The sequence below is a fragment of the Pongo abelii genome, chromosome 8 (assembly GCF_028885655.2).
Source record: "Pongo abelii isolate AG06213 chromosome 8, NHGRI_mPonAbe1-v2.0_pri, whole genome shotgun sequence".
In the NCBI taxonomy this organism is placed as follows: Eukaryota; Metazoa; Chordata; class Mammalia; order Primates; family Hominidae; genus Pongo; species Pongo abelii.
Window position 1 is genome coordinate 117,915,454 of NC_071993.2, and position 15,827 is coordinate 117,931,280.

At 33.4% G+C, this 15,827-nt stretch overlaps 2 protein-coding genes across 15 annotated transcripts in view; one reads left to right on the forward strand and one right to left on the reverse strand.

Moving 5' to 3' along the window:
• The window catches only part of PDCD4 (programmed cell death 4), a 27,939-nt gene extending 14,762 nt beyond the window's left edge, over nucleotides 1-13,177 (forward strand). Inside the window, 7 exon segments of one of the 3 annotated variants that reach the window (NM_001132590.1) lie at nucleotides 1,187-1,408; nucleotides 3,899-3,996; nucleotides 4,921-5,035; nucleotides 8,487-8,594; nucleotides 8,808-8,918; nucleotides 10,348-10,487; nucleotides 12,436-13,165. In NM_001132590.1, coding sequence (NP_001126062.1) covers nucleotides 1,187-1,408; nucleotides 3,899-3,996; nucleotides 4,921-5,035; nucleotides 8,487-8,594; nucleotides 8,808-8,918; nucleotides 10,348-10,487; nucleotides 12,436-12,496 — 855 coding nt within the window. In that variant the 3' untranslated portion in view covers nucleotides 12,497-13,165. 3 annotated transcript variants of the gene reach the window in all.
• Nucleotides 13,157-15,827, reverse strand: part of BBIP1 (BBSome interacting protein 1) — a 20,610-nt gene continuing 17,939 nt past the window's right edge. For all 12 annotated transcript variants that reach the window (XM_002821144.6, XM_054522841.2, XM_054522849.2 and 9 more), the window contains one exon: nucleotides 13,157-14,942. In XM_002821144.6, the coding sequence (XP_002821190.2) occupies nucleotides 14,776-14,942 (167 nt within the window). In that variant the 3' untranslated portion in view covers nucleotides 13,157-14,775. The remainder of the gene's footprint in view (nucleotides 14,943-15,827) is intronic.

Genomic DNA, 15,827 nt, shown 5'->3' on the forward strand with positions numbered 1-15,827 from the left:
GAGATTACTAACAAGGACACCAGTTACGTGGCTGTGAAAATAGTTTTGGCACTCTCAGTAGTATAACAAGATTTAAAGATTCTAAGAAAACTTTCATTAAAGAGGAGGGCACTCTAACTGAATTAGAACTTAGCTTCTAGAGTCAGACTGCCTTTATTCCACTTTCAGTTTGGCTACTCCAGCTGTGTGCCCTCTTCTGCTTTGAGTATGATAGGTGTGATAATTTAATACTCAAAGAGATATTTGAGTATTAAATAAGATAATATAAATAAAGAGGCTATTATAATGCTTGATACATTAGTCAATAAGTATTAGCTGCAGCTATTATATTTCTGAAAGGAAATTTTAAATTTACCCCAGTATTTTAAACCAATAATCCCATTTAAAAAGTTGTTTAAGATCTCATTTTAAACTTGATACAAAAGTGTAAAGTGAATTTTTATTTCAAGAGAAATCTTTGAAGAAAAGTAGAATATAAATAGCTTATGATAATCTAAAATGAATTTTTCCACAAATTCTCATAAAACAATATTTATAGTAATAATAGATTGTAAGGCAGGTTAGTTAACTCCTAATACCAATCTCAGCAATATTATGTAGTTTAATGAACTAGCCATGAGCTGCATAATGCCATTTCCATGACAGACTGCATATATACCTTTGGTCTCATATAATACTCTTTTTACTGTATCTTTTCTGTGTTTAGATAGGTAACCATTGTGTTACAGTCGTCTACAGTATTCAGTGTAGTAACAGACTATACAGGTTTGTAGCCCAGGAGCAGTAGGTTATACCATGCAGCCTACACGTAGGCTCTGCCATTTAGGTTTGTGTAAGTACACTCTATAATGATTGCAGGCTGATGAAATCACCTAAATGGTGAATTTCTCAGAATGTATCTGTGTTGTTGAGTGACCCATGACAGTATTTTAAATGTATTTCACATTTTTGAATTTAGCAATGTTAAGGCAGTTAAAGCTTGACAAAGTGGATCAATGTCTAATTTATGCACAGGGAAAGGTGTATTTATCCTATCTCCTAAAACATGACTGTGTCTTTTGATTATTTCCAAAGAGTGAGACGTAGAGATATATAGATAAAAGCTCAATTTTTCAAAAATAAAGTTTTATTGAACTATAGGTAGTGATACACTTTTAAAATGTTTTTAAATTATTTTTTTGAATAGGAAATGTTAAGAGATTTAAATCTTGGTGAAATGAAAAGTGGAGTACCAGTGTTGGCAGTATCCTTAGCATTGGAGGGGAAGGCTAGTCATAGAGAGATGACATCTAAGCTTCTTTCTGACCTCTGTGGGACAGTAATGAGCACAAGTGATGTGGAAAAATCATTTGATAAATTGTTGAAAGATCTACCTGAATTAGCATTGGATACTCCTAGAGCACCACAGGTTTGTATGATTCTTCTTTTTGTTCATTCCCTCCCACTACTATATTCCTAATTGTGGAAATAATGTATACTTCTAGGAAATTTTAGTAGATGGAAGGGGATGACCCACATTTCCTACCACACCGAAATACCCCTCTAGCATTTTGATGTATTTTTTCCTAGTTCTTTTGTTTTTTAAACATGGTCTTCATCATGCTATAAATTTAATGTTACCTCATACTTTTCCACCGTGAGCTGCATAGTTTTTAGGTCATTTTTTTTTTTGCCATATATATAGTCTTTATTATATGTAGTTGTTTATATATGTAGTTATATATATAAATAAAGAGGCTATTATAATGCTTGATACATTAGTCAATAAGTATTAGCTGCAGCTATTATATTTCTAAAAGGAAATTTTAAATTTACCCCAGTATTTTAAACCAGTAATCCCATTTAAAAAGTTGTTTAAGATCTCATTTTAAACTTGATACAAAAGTGTAAAGTGAATTTTTATTTCAAGAGAAGGCTTTGAAGAAAAGTAGAATATAAATAGCTTTATGATAATCTAAAATGAATTTTTCCACAAATTCTCATAAAACAATATTTATGGTAATAATAGATTGTAAGGCAAGTTAGTTAACTCCTAATACCAATCTCAGCAATATTATGTAGTTTAATGAACTAGCCATGAGCTGCATAATGCCATTTCCATGACAGACTGCATATATACCTTTGGTCTCATATAATACTCTTTTTACTGTATCTTTTCTGTGTTTAGATAGGTAACCATTGTGTTACAGTTGTCTACAGTATTCAGTATAGTAACATACTATACAGGTTTGTAGCCCAGGAGCAATAGGTTATATACCATGCAGCCTACACGTAGGCTCTGCCATTTAGGTTTGTGTAAGTACACTCTATAATGATTGCAGGCTGATGAAATCACCTAAATGGTGAATTTCTCAGAATGTATCTGTGTTGTTGAGTGACCCATGACAGTATTTTAAATGTATTTCACATTTTTGAATTTAGCGATGTTAAGGTAGTTAAAGCTTGACAAAGTGGATCAATGTCTAATTTATGCACAGGGAAAGGTGTATTTATCCTATCTCCTAAAACATGACTGTGTCTTTTGATTATTTCCAAAGAGTGAGACATAGAGATATATAGATAAAAGCTCAATTAAGATTTTTAAAAAATGTAGGTTATGATTGAATGCTTCACTAATGTTTATTATAAAAAGTCATAAATAAGACTCTTCCCTTTTGTAGCTTTGAAAATGTGAAATTGTTGCTATTGTCAAAAGTTTTTAATCAAGGTAAAATCACTTTACTTAAAACATTAATTTAGAAATAGAATATAGGCATGTCAGTTCCTAAATGCTGTTTCTGTTACACTTAATGACAGACAATACTTGGTATGAGATATTAAGTGGTGATTCTGATGTAGACATTTTTTCCTTTTATACCAATACACATACTTGAAGAAAATGATTACATAAGTTTATATTTATTGTAGAATTTTTGAAAAATAAAAGCCAGAAAGAAGAAAGGCCAGCAAAAACTGCTACTGGTGTTAAGTTTTCCATTCTCCTTTCTGTGGGTATATATCAATGTACGGCTTCTATAAATCCTTAATTTTTTTAAATTAAAAAAATGGAATCATACCATTATGCTATTTTATAAAGTTGATTTTTCTCATACCATAAAATATGGTAAATATCTTTCCCTGTGGCCACATAGTATACCATTTTACATGTATACCATTTAACCATACCTTTATTTTTGGACACTAATTTCCAGTTTTTATAATAAGTAATGCTTTGAACATACTTTCAACTATTTCTATACAACTTTTTTTCTCCACAAGATAAATTCCTTTGATTAGTTTTTGAGAGAACCTAGTCCTTTTTTTAAGAAGAGAGGACTTCACTTGACCTTAAGTCATTCGTTTAACCCCAGCACTTTGGGAGGCCGAGGCAGGCGGATCACGAGGTCAGGAGTTCGAGACCAGCCTGGCCAAGATGGTGACACCCCGTCTCTACTAGAAATACAAAAATTAGCCAGGTGTGCGCCTGTAGTCCCAGCCACTCAGGAGGCTGAGGCAGAAGAATCACTTGAACCTGGGAGGCGGAAGTTGCAGTGAGCTGAGATCGCGCCACTGCACTCCAGCCTGGGCGACAGAGCAAGACTCTGTCTCAAAAAAAAAAAAAAAAAAAAAGTTTGATCATATACTATGTATTCAGGCAGTGTGCAAGGTGTTAGGGATCCATTAGTGAGCAAAACAGATGTGGCCCCCACTCTGGGCACTTAACTTGAAGGTTAAGATGTGGGAGTGTATGCCAGGCATAACAGGTACTATATAGGTTTTTTAAAAAAAAAAATTCCAGCATCTTTTAGGTACTGACTGTGTACTTCAGCTAATCTTCATCATTTATATATTTAGAAATTGTGTCCTATAAAAGTTATTTAACTTTTTTTATATAGCTCTTTTTTTTTCCTTTTTACAGTTGGTGGGCCAGTTTATTGCTAGAGCTGTTGGAGATGGAATTTTATGTAATACCTATATTGATAGTTACAAAGGAACTGTAGATTGTGTGCAGGCTAGGTAAGTAAATCACTTTTCCTACTTAGAATTTCAAAATGGGGAAAATTCTACAGGATCCTATTGAAATGACACTTGCATTAATCAGACACTCTGTACATCTGTTTGTCACTTCTCTATATTCTCCACTGTTAAAATGGAGAGACTGTTGGCATGATATACCAGGAAGAGGACAGTACTATAATGGAAAAGTTCTGGAGTTTAGCTAAATCATTAGTTACCTTCATGTCAAGCCACTCTTCTTTGGGCCTCAGTTTCTTTATTTATGAAACAAAACCATTGGACAGATCTTTAAGTTCCGTTTTCAGGTTCTAGCATTCTGTAGTAGTTTAATATTCTAATAAGATAGATAACATTAACAAGAGAGGCCTCATTTATCGTTTTGTTTTGTATTTATCTACTGTAGAAATCTTATTCAGAAAATGTCTTTTTCACTCTTGTGATTTAGTATAATTAATATGATATTTGGTATAACTAAATGTGATATTTGGGAGTTATGCTATTTGATTTTTCTTAACTTCTTGGAGACTTGGAGTTAGCCATGTCTTAGTTTTCCTCAGGTCTATATATTAACTTAATTTTCTAGGGCTACTTCACATCATAGTGGAATGGTTTCCCTGGGTAGGAAGGCATGGATCTAGGTGAAAGTTAATTATATGTGAAGTGTTTCTTCTCAGTGTAGATCAGTTATTTTGTAATGTGTTTTGATTTTTCTTGAATGAGAAATGAAATAGAGCATGAGAATATTAATATGAGGATCAACTTCTTTTTGCTCCTTTTTGTTTTGAAAAAGTGTTTTGAATTTTATTTTGCTTTTATGTTATGTGAGATTTAGGGCATATAGGATTTTGTCAGCTTTATCCCTAATTTGGTAAACTTCAGGTATGTCCAGCTATCAAACTTAAATTTTTTTTTCTTTCTCTGTAGAGCTGCTCTGGATAAGGCTACCGTGCTTCTGAGTATGTCTAAAGGTGGAAAGCGTAAAGATAGTGTGTGGGGCTCTGGAGGTGGTCAGCAGTCTGTCAATCACCTTGTTAAAGAGGTAATGATTGGGTATTGTTTTTAACTTAATTTATATGTATTCCTCTGAGTGAAATAAATTGTGGCTACTAGCTGGTATTTTTATGGACAAAAATTAAGTTCGGTCTTACAGCTGCAATTGGAAAATGAAATAATTTTTTATATGTGGCTTTATAACCTTTTATTATAAATTATATGATTAAAAAATGAGTGTTAAAATGGCTTTCATGAATAATTATAAGCAAGCCATCTATGAACTTCAAAGGAATGCCTGAAATATTTTTCTTACATTATTACTTAATAATTTTCAAATGCTGTTGAAATGAGATTTTCTGTCTTTTAGCTATTCAATAAATATGCTTTTATATGAGCAATTTAAAACTAGATAGTCTTAAATAATGAGTCATGAATTATGAGCACTAAAGTAGATCAGAGTGTTAGATTTTTGTGAGGACATTCACTACCCATATGCATGTTTTAAAAGAAAATTGATTGTAATCCCAGCACTTTGAGAGGCTGAGGCGGGTGGATTGCTTGAGGCCAGGAGTTTGAGACCAGCCTGGTCAACATGGTGAAACCCCGTTTCTACTAAAAATACATAGTAATTAGCCAGGCATGGTGGTGCACACCTGTAATCCCAGCTACTCGGGAGGCTGAGGCACCAGTATTGCTTGAACCCAGGAGGAGGAGGTTGCAGTGAGCCGAGATCGCGCCACTGCACTCCAGCATGGGTGACAGAGCAAGACTCTATCTCAAAAAAAAAAAAAAAAAAAAAGCGATTTATTGCATTAAAATGCCAGATTTATTCCCTATGGATTTTTTTTTTTTCTGGCTGTAATGTGGTATTCTATAACAAGAAACCAAAAAACAGAAAAAACTCCTTATCTGCAGATCTCTTTAAGAAAAGGCATGCAACTAGAAGATTTGTAGTTCATGTGCTTCTGATTTTTGAGTATAATCTTTTCATGTAACTATAATTTTGATTTTTAGTAAGTCTTTTAATGAGGTGTGTGTGTTTGTGTATGTGTATCTAGCATAAGTGTTAAGGAGTTCAAAATGTAGTTAGAGCCTTGACTGTTTTTGCTTTTATATATGTTAAAATAGATGAGTCAGTGTTTATAATGTCGCGATTGCAGTATGTTTTTTAAAAATTAAACAATTATTAGAAAAATTGAGGTATAAAAATAGTCAAGATGCCAGGGCAGTTAGGCAGGAAAGATAAAAAGCATCCAGATTGGAAAGGAGGAGATAAAACTAGTTGTATTCCCAGATAACATGATCTGTATACAGAAAATTTGAATGAATCCACAACATTTTTTAACTCCCCAAAACTGAAACCAAACTATTAACTAAAAAATGAGTTCAGAAAGGTTGCAAGATAACAAGATCAGTACACAAAATTCAATTCTCTATACGGTAGGAATGAATGATCTGAAATGCAATTATTGCATTTATGATAGCATCAAAAATAAAATACTTAGGAATAAATTTAACAAGACAAATGCAAGTCTTGTACACTGAAAACTGCAAAACATGTTGAAAGAAATTAAGGAAGACCTAAATAAATAGAATGATATCCCATGGTTATGGATTAGGATACTTAATATTGTTAAGATGGTAATACTCTCCAAAATTAATATTTTTGGAAACTGGACAAGCTGTTTTATGGTGTGTGAATTCTCTCTCAATAAAGAAAATTGACAAGATAAAAATGGAAATAAAACTGCCAGTATATGAGTTTGAGGTTGACATTATTTGGATATTTGCTTACATGGAAGGGTTGGATCAAAGAAGACTTTTAGAAATGTATAAATGTATTTGTACTTTATCATTCTCAGAAGTGCATGGAATTTGATGGGGGATATTTTTAATACTTTTAAAGTTATGTAACAAATGTTAAAAGTAAGTAACATAATTTGAATAACAAGTACAGTCATGTGCCACATAATGATGTTTTGGTCAGTGATGGACTGCGTGGGATGGTGGTGGTCCCATAAGGTTGTAACGGAGCTGAAAAATTCCTGTGGTTGAGTGATATGGAGGCAGTTGTAATGTTGTAGCACAGTTACTTTATTTTTTCATATATTTAGTGTAGCCTAAGTATACAGTGTTTATAAAGTACATAGCCAGTGCATGGGTAATGTCTTAGGCCTTTACATTCACTAACCACTCACTCATTGAATCACCCAGAGTAACTTCCATCCTGAAAGCTCTATTCATATTGAGTGCTCTATACAGGTGTATCATTTTAAAAATCATTTACACTGTATTTTTACTGTACCTTTTCTATGTTTAGATACACAAATACCATTGTGTTCCAGTTGCCTATATTATTCAATATAGTGACCTGCTGTACAGATTTGTAGCCTAGGAGCAATAGGCTATACCATATAGCACTGGTGTGTAGTAGGCTATACCATCTAGGTTTTTGTGATTATACTCTATGATGTTTGCACCATGACAGAGTCATCTAACACACTTTTCAGAATGTATCCCTGTTAAACGATGCATGACTATGTATTAGTTTGTAATTATAAAGTAAAAATACTCAAATGCTGTGCTTTAAATATTTACTTACATGTAAATATTTAAGTACATATTTACTTACATGTAAATATTTAAGTACATGTTTACTTACATGTAAATATTACATCCTAAAGCATGACAGCAATTAAATTTTACTTTACCTTTTATGAAAATATCTTATAGAAGTTGGAAGGATACTTAAATATGATTTTTTTAATTCAGTCAGCCAACATTCAACATTCAGACAACTAGATATGTGCCCACCAAATACAAAGGGGATTTTAACCAATAACATATAGGGAAAAATATTCCTAGTTGAAACTCTTGTGCTGAAAAAGTTCTCCCACTTTTTTGAGATGTTCAAGTTTGAGCAGGAAAATCAAGACTTGTCTCTTTAGCTACAGCTGGAAACTGAATTATTGAACATTTTAGGTAATGAGTTTCAAATTCTCAGTTGTAGAGAAAAGAGAAACTATGTGGAAATCTTTGCTCTGTCTAGTAATGCCCCATTATCATCTCTCATTTTTTGGCTCTCTGTGCACTATTAAGAGCATCTTGATAGAAGTGAAATATTTTATGCCACTTTATGTTAAAACTTTGTTAGTGCCCTCTAGTGGTATTTAAAATCCCTTATTTTTAGTGGCACACTAAAGCATTATGGTCACAACCCAGGACGCGTGCATTATAAACCTATTCGTAGATCTCAGTGATTCAGACACACTGAAGCATTGCATTTGAATCATAATTATGAACTATTTAAAAATTGGGGATTTATTTTTTAATTATGAAAAATTCTGTTATAATAGTACCACATCCAATGTATATGTTATTAGCTGTTTGTTACCCACTATTTCATTATATTGGAATGAGGGCAAATAATCCTGTAGGCAAGCACGATGTTTTAAAAGTTAGGAATTCTAACACATCTCAACTTTTAAATCTAATAGATTGATATGCTGCTGAAAGAATATTTACTCTCTGGAGACATATCTGAAGCTGAACATTGCCTTAAGGAACTGGAAGTACCTCATTTTCACCATGAGCTTGTATATGAAGTAAGATTACCTTGCCATGTCAAAAAGAATTATTAAGTGTTCCTTTTTGTACCATAGTGACTTATGCTTTTTAAATAATGTACATCCTTTTTTTAATATCAAAGGAGGAAGTGGTTATTAAATTTCTACAATTACAAAAGGCATGTAGGTGCATTTTAGGAGCAGTTTCATATATGAATTAACCAAAAATTCACTAGTTGATTCAATTTTTAGGCTATTATAATGGTTTTGGAGTCAACTGGAGAAAGTACATTTAAGATGATTTTGGATTTATTAAAGTCCCTTTGGAAGTCTTCTACCATTACTGTAGACCAAATGAAAAGAGTAAGTATAACATTGTTTTTGAACAACTTTCAGGATTATGTCTTAAATATGTGATTGAATACAGATTATGAATTTTCAGTGAAATTTTCTTTAGGTATGTTTAGTGTTAATATGCCTATATGTTTTGTTTTTTCTTAATGGTAATGTTTGAGGTTTGAACCTTTTGCAACCATTTCTTGGAAAGTAACACTGCAGTGTTTTTTTTTTTTTTTTTAACCTACTTTAACAAATGTAATTATGTATTCTACCTCAAGGGTTCGGTTTCTAAGATGTGACAATTTCTATTTTATATCTAGAGAGAAACATGAACCTTTAACTTTTAATAAATTATAAAGTACTTTTTTCCTATTAAAAATTTTATGACTATTATTTTAAATGTTTGTGAGGTTTTTGTTTGCCTTGTATTTTTTTAAAAAGGTACTAAGTGTATATAGAGAAGTAGATGGGAAAGGAGTTTGCCCAGTGTCTGATGTCTGCCTACAGCTCTTTTAAGAGAACAGTATTTAAGAAATTTTTTTTAGCTATGTAACCGGTTTTACTTATTTTTTTATTTATATTTTTAATTTTAGATATCAGAGGGGTACATGTACAGGTTTGTTAGATGGGTGTATTGTGTGATGCTGAGGTTTGGGCTTCTAATTAATGATCCTGTCCCTCAGGTAGTAAATATAGTACCTGACAGGTAATTTTTCAACTGTTGTCCTGTTTCCTACCTCCCCACTTTTGAAATTCCCAATGTTTATTGTTCCCATCTTCATGTCTGTGTGTACCCAATGTTTAGCTCTCACTTACAAGTGAGAACATGCATTATTTGGTTTTATGTTTGTGATAATTTTCTTAGGATAATGGCCTCCAGCTGCATCCACGTTGCTGCAAAGGACATGATTTTGTTCTTTTTTATGGCTTTGTAGCATTCCATGGGTGTATATGTACCACATTTTCTTTGTCTAATCCACCATTGATGGGCCCTTGGGTTGATTCCATGTCTTTGCTGTTGTGAATAGTACCTGATAAATATACAAATGCAGGTGTCATTTTGGTAGAATGATTTATTTTCCTTTGGGTATACACCCAGTAATGGGATTGTTGGGTTGAATGGTAATTCTATTTTGAGTTGAGAAATCTCCGAACCACTTTCTACAGGGGCTGAACTAATTACTAATTTGCATTCCCACCAACGGCACATAAACCTTCCCTTTTCTCCTCAACCTTGCCAATGTCTGTTATTTCCTGACTCTAATAAAAGAGAACAGTTGTAAAACACTGTAACAAATCTACCTTCTGTGCTTCTCACGATTCAAATCTGACTTCAGTTTAACCATTTGAATATTTGGCCTTAAATACAGATTGATGACGTAGTGATGGATTGTGTTTTATGACATTTATTTTATATGGGCTAACAATTCTGTGTGTAATTTCATTGTTGTAGGGTTATGAGAGAATTTACAATGAAATTCCGGACATTAATCTGGATGTCCCACATTCATACTCTGTGCTGGAGCGGTTTGTAGAAGAATGTTTTCAGGCTGGAATAATTTCCAAACAACTCAGAGATCTTTGTCCTTCAAGGTACTTTATTTAAATACTACTTTCTCAATATAAAATAGTGGATGAGGTCTTTGGGAAGGTTAACTGCTAAGTTAGTTTATCGTTCTCTGAAGTCACTGAAGAACATGACTCTTGTGAGTTCATGGAGAAAGAAGGGCGAAGCTTGTTTTAGCTTCCTTGTAAATCTGTACAGGACTGCCTTATGAAGTCCTAGTTTATTTGAAAGAAACTAATCTTGTGGAGCAGTTCCTTTGTTGTAAGTAGTTTCAGTGTTATTTTAGAGTAGGTATTATCAGTGATAAGATGAGAAAATTGAGGCTTAGGGAGGTATAATGTACTTTTTCTAAGGTCACATGGCTAGTACATGGTAGAAGCCAAGTATGAATTCAGGACTTCTCTGGCTTCAAAGATCTAGGCTCTTACCTGTACTGGATGTGGCTTCCTTGACTTCTTTACAGGTTGGAGAATTAGGGCTAATTGGATGTTCTCACTAGAAAGTGTGTGTGTTGGGGGGTGTGTGGAGGATGTTCTCACTGGAAAGTGTATGTGTGTGGGTGATTTTCCTTGGAGCTATTAATATTTTTGCTACTAGTTGGTAAATTTTTTTGTTGTTGTTAAAGCTAATAATGAAGCTTATAATGTAATAATATAAATGTTTAGTAATAGCTAAACTTTTTGCTTGTGTGGGTCAGTTTTATATAATCTTAAGTTCTTATAATTTTTTTATCTGGAAAATTTCTTAAGCTTTGATATTTTTATTTAAGTGCATTGTAAGAATTAAAACTCAGAAAAATATTTCCTGGTAGGGGCCTTTGCTTTAGAATTTAAGAAGCCATTAAAAGAGAGGGAAAAGAAAGTGATGAAAGATAGTTTAATAACTTTACTAGAAATGTTTGGAAATACAGACGTTAGCTTGGTGATGGCAGGATTTATGTATGGATGTGCCAAGTGGTATACATCAGTAAAAACTCTGAACTTTGGCCTTCTTATTACTGACTGCTTTTTCATTCCCTACCTTGGTCTCATAATATATAGTCTGAAGCCTTTATGTTCAAGATGATGTAGCTGTTTTCCACTTAGACTTAATATGAAAAGGGGCCAGTATCCTGGCACTGGCTTTTTGAAAAGTTTTTCAGCCTCTGTTTCAAAGTCTGATTGTTTCTGTGTGGCTTTATTCTCAAGGGTCACATGAGGCAATAAACTTTCTGTGTATACATACCATACAGCTTTGATTTGGGTCCTTTATCTTTTAGCCTATTTGGGTGAGGTGCACATTTGTGTGTGGTTTGCATGCTTGTGCTTATTGGCCTGGGGTCAGAGAGTAAGGGCTAATGTTGCCCAAGTTCTATTTCCCACTTACTGCTTTAGGCCACTGGCCCAGCTGTTCCTTCTGGGCTATTGCCACTACATGTAGCTAGAGTGTGGTTACATTATAGAGCAGGGCTTCTTGAGTTTGACAAAGCATGAATCCCAAAATGGGGCATAGGCTGTAATTCTGATTTTTTTCCACATTCAAGTTATGGCTTTTCTACAGTTGATAAAACATTTTTTTTTAATTGCCAAACATGGATATTTTGATAGGTTCCACAGCTCCAGTTTGCATAATTCTGAATTATGTTAGTGTTTCCTATTTGGCTCACTGTTAAGCTTACAAATAATAATTAGAAATCAATTAGAAATAAATTTAAATTTCTAAATAAAATGTTTCAGTTTGAGTCAACTTTTTTTTAATGTGACTGTTTGGATAGTGAACTTATTAAAACAAAAACTCAGATTTGATATTGATGTTTTATGCTAAGATATTTAGTAGGGAGTCTTTTCCAAAGGAATTAGAGGCATGCTTTTTTTTTTAAATGGAAAACCCTTTAAAAGCTAACACGTAACGAAAAAATAACAAGTTTTTCATTTTTTTTATTGACTATAGTCAGAATTTGTATCTGTTTTCATGTCTTTTTTTTCTTCATTACAGGGGCAGAAAGCGTTTTGTAAGCGAAGGAGATGGAGGTCGTCTTAAACCAGAGAGCTACTGAATATAAGAACTCTTGCAGTCTTAGATGTTATAAAAATATATATCTGAATTGTAAGAGTTGTTAGCACAAGTTTTTTTTTTTTGTTTTTTTTCTTTTTTTTTGTTTTTTTAGCACTTGTTTTGGGTACAAGGCATTTCTGACATTTTATAAACCTACATTTAAGGGGAATTTTTAAAGGAAATGTTTTTTTTTTTTTTTTTTTTCCGAGGGGGCAAGGAGGGACAGAAAAGTAACCTCTTCTTAAGTGGAATATTCTAATAAGCTACCTTTTGTACGTGCCATGTTTATTATCTAATCATTCCAAGTTTTGCATTGATGTCTGACTGCCACTCCTTTCTTTCAAGGACAGTGTTTTTTGTAGTAAAATCACTGGTTTATACAAAGCTTTATTTAGGGGGTAAAGTTAAGCTGCTAAAACCCCATGTTGGCTGCTGCTGTTGAGATACTGTGCTTTGGGAGTAAAAAAAAAAGAAAGTTATTTCTTTGTCTTAAAGAATTTTTTAAAAATTAGGCATGAGACTTATTCATCTTTCCAGGGAACATACTGATTGGTCTTAAAAGACTAGACAGTTAAGTAAAAGGTGGCTGGAACATCTATTTTTCTACAAAACTGGAAAAATGAACCTGGTTCTAGAAGAATGTACACCAAAATAAAACATGTGAAGCAGTGTTGATTCTTTATTGGGAGTACATTATTTTAGGTCTCTTAAACTTTAATTTCACACAGTAAATTTTGAATCTCATAAGGAAGCATATTTGAACCTAGTCAATTTAATCTTAGTGTTCCCTTGAAAACTTTTTTTCCCTACAAAATTTAAAGTGAAAAATACAATAGTAAATTAAGATTACACTGGGGAAAAAAATGCAGGTGTCACTTTACTCCATTGTTATCTGACCTGGAGCTTAATTAAGTTTTAGAAATATGTAATACCTTCCATCATTCCATCATCCTTAAATTCTGTTACCAAATAATGGCTAGTGTTACAAAAAGTTATACTCCAAAGACCCAAAGCTTGACATTTACCTAATGTATGAGAAAATATTACCAATTAACAATAAAGAATGATCATATTTTTAACCTCTTTTACATAGCCTAATAACTCAGCAAGGCCTCAAGGTCTATGCTAATTTAAACTGCCAAATATTGACTGCAGCAAACAAGAATTATATTCAGAATTTATGAGGGTACTGTTAGGAGTATACTGCTTACAGGTTTAGATATAGTCTGTTAGAATTAAAACCAAGTTTAATGTTCATATTTACCTCATGGGCTTTATGAAGCCCATATTACCTCGGCTTATATAAATATAGTTACCATTTTTAGGTTTTTAATTGTTTGACACTTGGATGATAAATGCAGTCATTTTATTCTCAAGTGCTTAAAATTAATGTAATTAAAAGCTTAGCTGACTACAGAAAAGGTGAGGGTTTCTTAAAAATGAGATTTAAGGGCTGGGCGCGGTGGCTCATGCCTGTAATCCCAGCACTTTGGGAGGCTGAGGTGGGTGGATCATCTGAGGTTGGGAGTTCATGACCAGCTTGACCAACATGAAGAAACCCTGTCTCTACTAAAAATACAAAAGTAGCCAGGCATGGTGGCACATGCCTGTAATCCCAGCTACTTGGGAGGCTGAGGCAGGAGAATTGCTTGAACCTGGGAGGCAGAGGTTGCAGTGAGTCGAGATGGTGCCATTGCTCTTGTTTGGGCAACAAGAGTGAAACTCTGTCTCAAATAAAAAAAAAAATGAGGTTTAAGACAGTTTTGTCATTACTGGTGGGATCTGGTCACACAAGATAGCATTAAACGTGACATGGCACATAAAATTGGTTAAAAAATTTTGTTTTTTAATTACGTAATGTAAAAGCCCAACAAACACTTTATGCAAGATTGGAATGTATCTTCAAATTCAGATTTAATAAACATGTAAAGATCCTCTGTATATAAAAGTTGTATTTAGTCCCTTGTGCCCAAAAATGTTAATCTATAAAAGATAGCAATAGGAATGGTGAACAGATAATTTAATTTGCAATTCTAAAAACATGACTTAAACCCCATAAAACTTGGTTCATAGTTTAACTGTTTATGTTCAATACAAACCAGAGTGTTTACATTCCCAATACAAATTTCATCAATCTTGGATATTTTTGTATTTCTATGAATACTATCAATTTTATTGAGAATAGTAACACATACTACTTTCAGCACACAGAAGCATATTTTCTAGTTATTGTTAAATAGTGGATAAGGCAGGTTGTTCCCTAAAGTGCTCAGTTATCATTCAGTGGGTTATTTGCCGTTGATCCTTTTCTGCCATTTCTTGTTGGCGAATTGTATTCTGTGCTGCTTGATGCATTTTCTCTAGTTTTTCCAGAGTCAGAGATTTTAAGGGTAAAAGTTTGGGTTTACACAGCACCATTGTCGTTATATCTTCCACAAACAATGGCCCTAAGTTTAACAAGAAATAAGAATTAATTCAAGAAAGATAACCCAGTTGTTTGAGTTGGATTTGCAGCTAGAATGAAGGTCTAAAAAATTAATCTCTTGTCACTGAAAAACTCTTGTACCTAAACTGAGTTTTGCTGTGGGACCAGAAAGATCATTGTCACTCTATAAGCGCATTTCTTACTAGTAGGGTACTTCTGAGGAAGACAAGTTTTCAGCGTTCTACCCAAGGATCTATGCTACCATAAGACACAACTTTTTGTGTCAGAAGTTTAATTTTAAAATAAGATTTGGCAGAATATATATATACATAGTGCAAAAAAAATAGCAAAGTATGATATTTAACGTAAATATTCAAATGACTGAAGGTTTAAACCTTCGGCTTTTCTTACTGTTGCTTCAGGTTTCTCTTTCTCCACTTTCATACCTTATTTAACATAGTAAATTCCATTATTTCTTTCATTGAAGTTTCATATTGAGTCGGGCATGGTAGCTCTTACCTGTAATCCCAGCACTTTGGGATGCCAAAGGGGTTGGATTGTTTGAGCCCAGGGGTTTGAGACCAGCCTAGGCAACACATTGAGATCCCTTCTCTACAAAAATAAAAACAAATTAGCCAGGCATGGTAGCACATGCCTGTAGTACTAGCAAATCAGTAGGCCAGGGCAGGAGCCCAGTAGTTCAAGGCTGCAGTGAGCTATGATTGTGCCAACTGTACCCAAGCCTGGGTGGCAGAGAACCTGTCTCTTAAAAAAAATTCATATTGTAATTAGCAATTTTAGGAATTAGCTAATTAATTAATTGGCAATTTTAGGTATAAGAAACAATGTTTCATTTGTTATCCTTTTACTGGATATCATGAAAAAGCATATAGTAAAAGTAGACAGT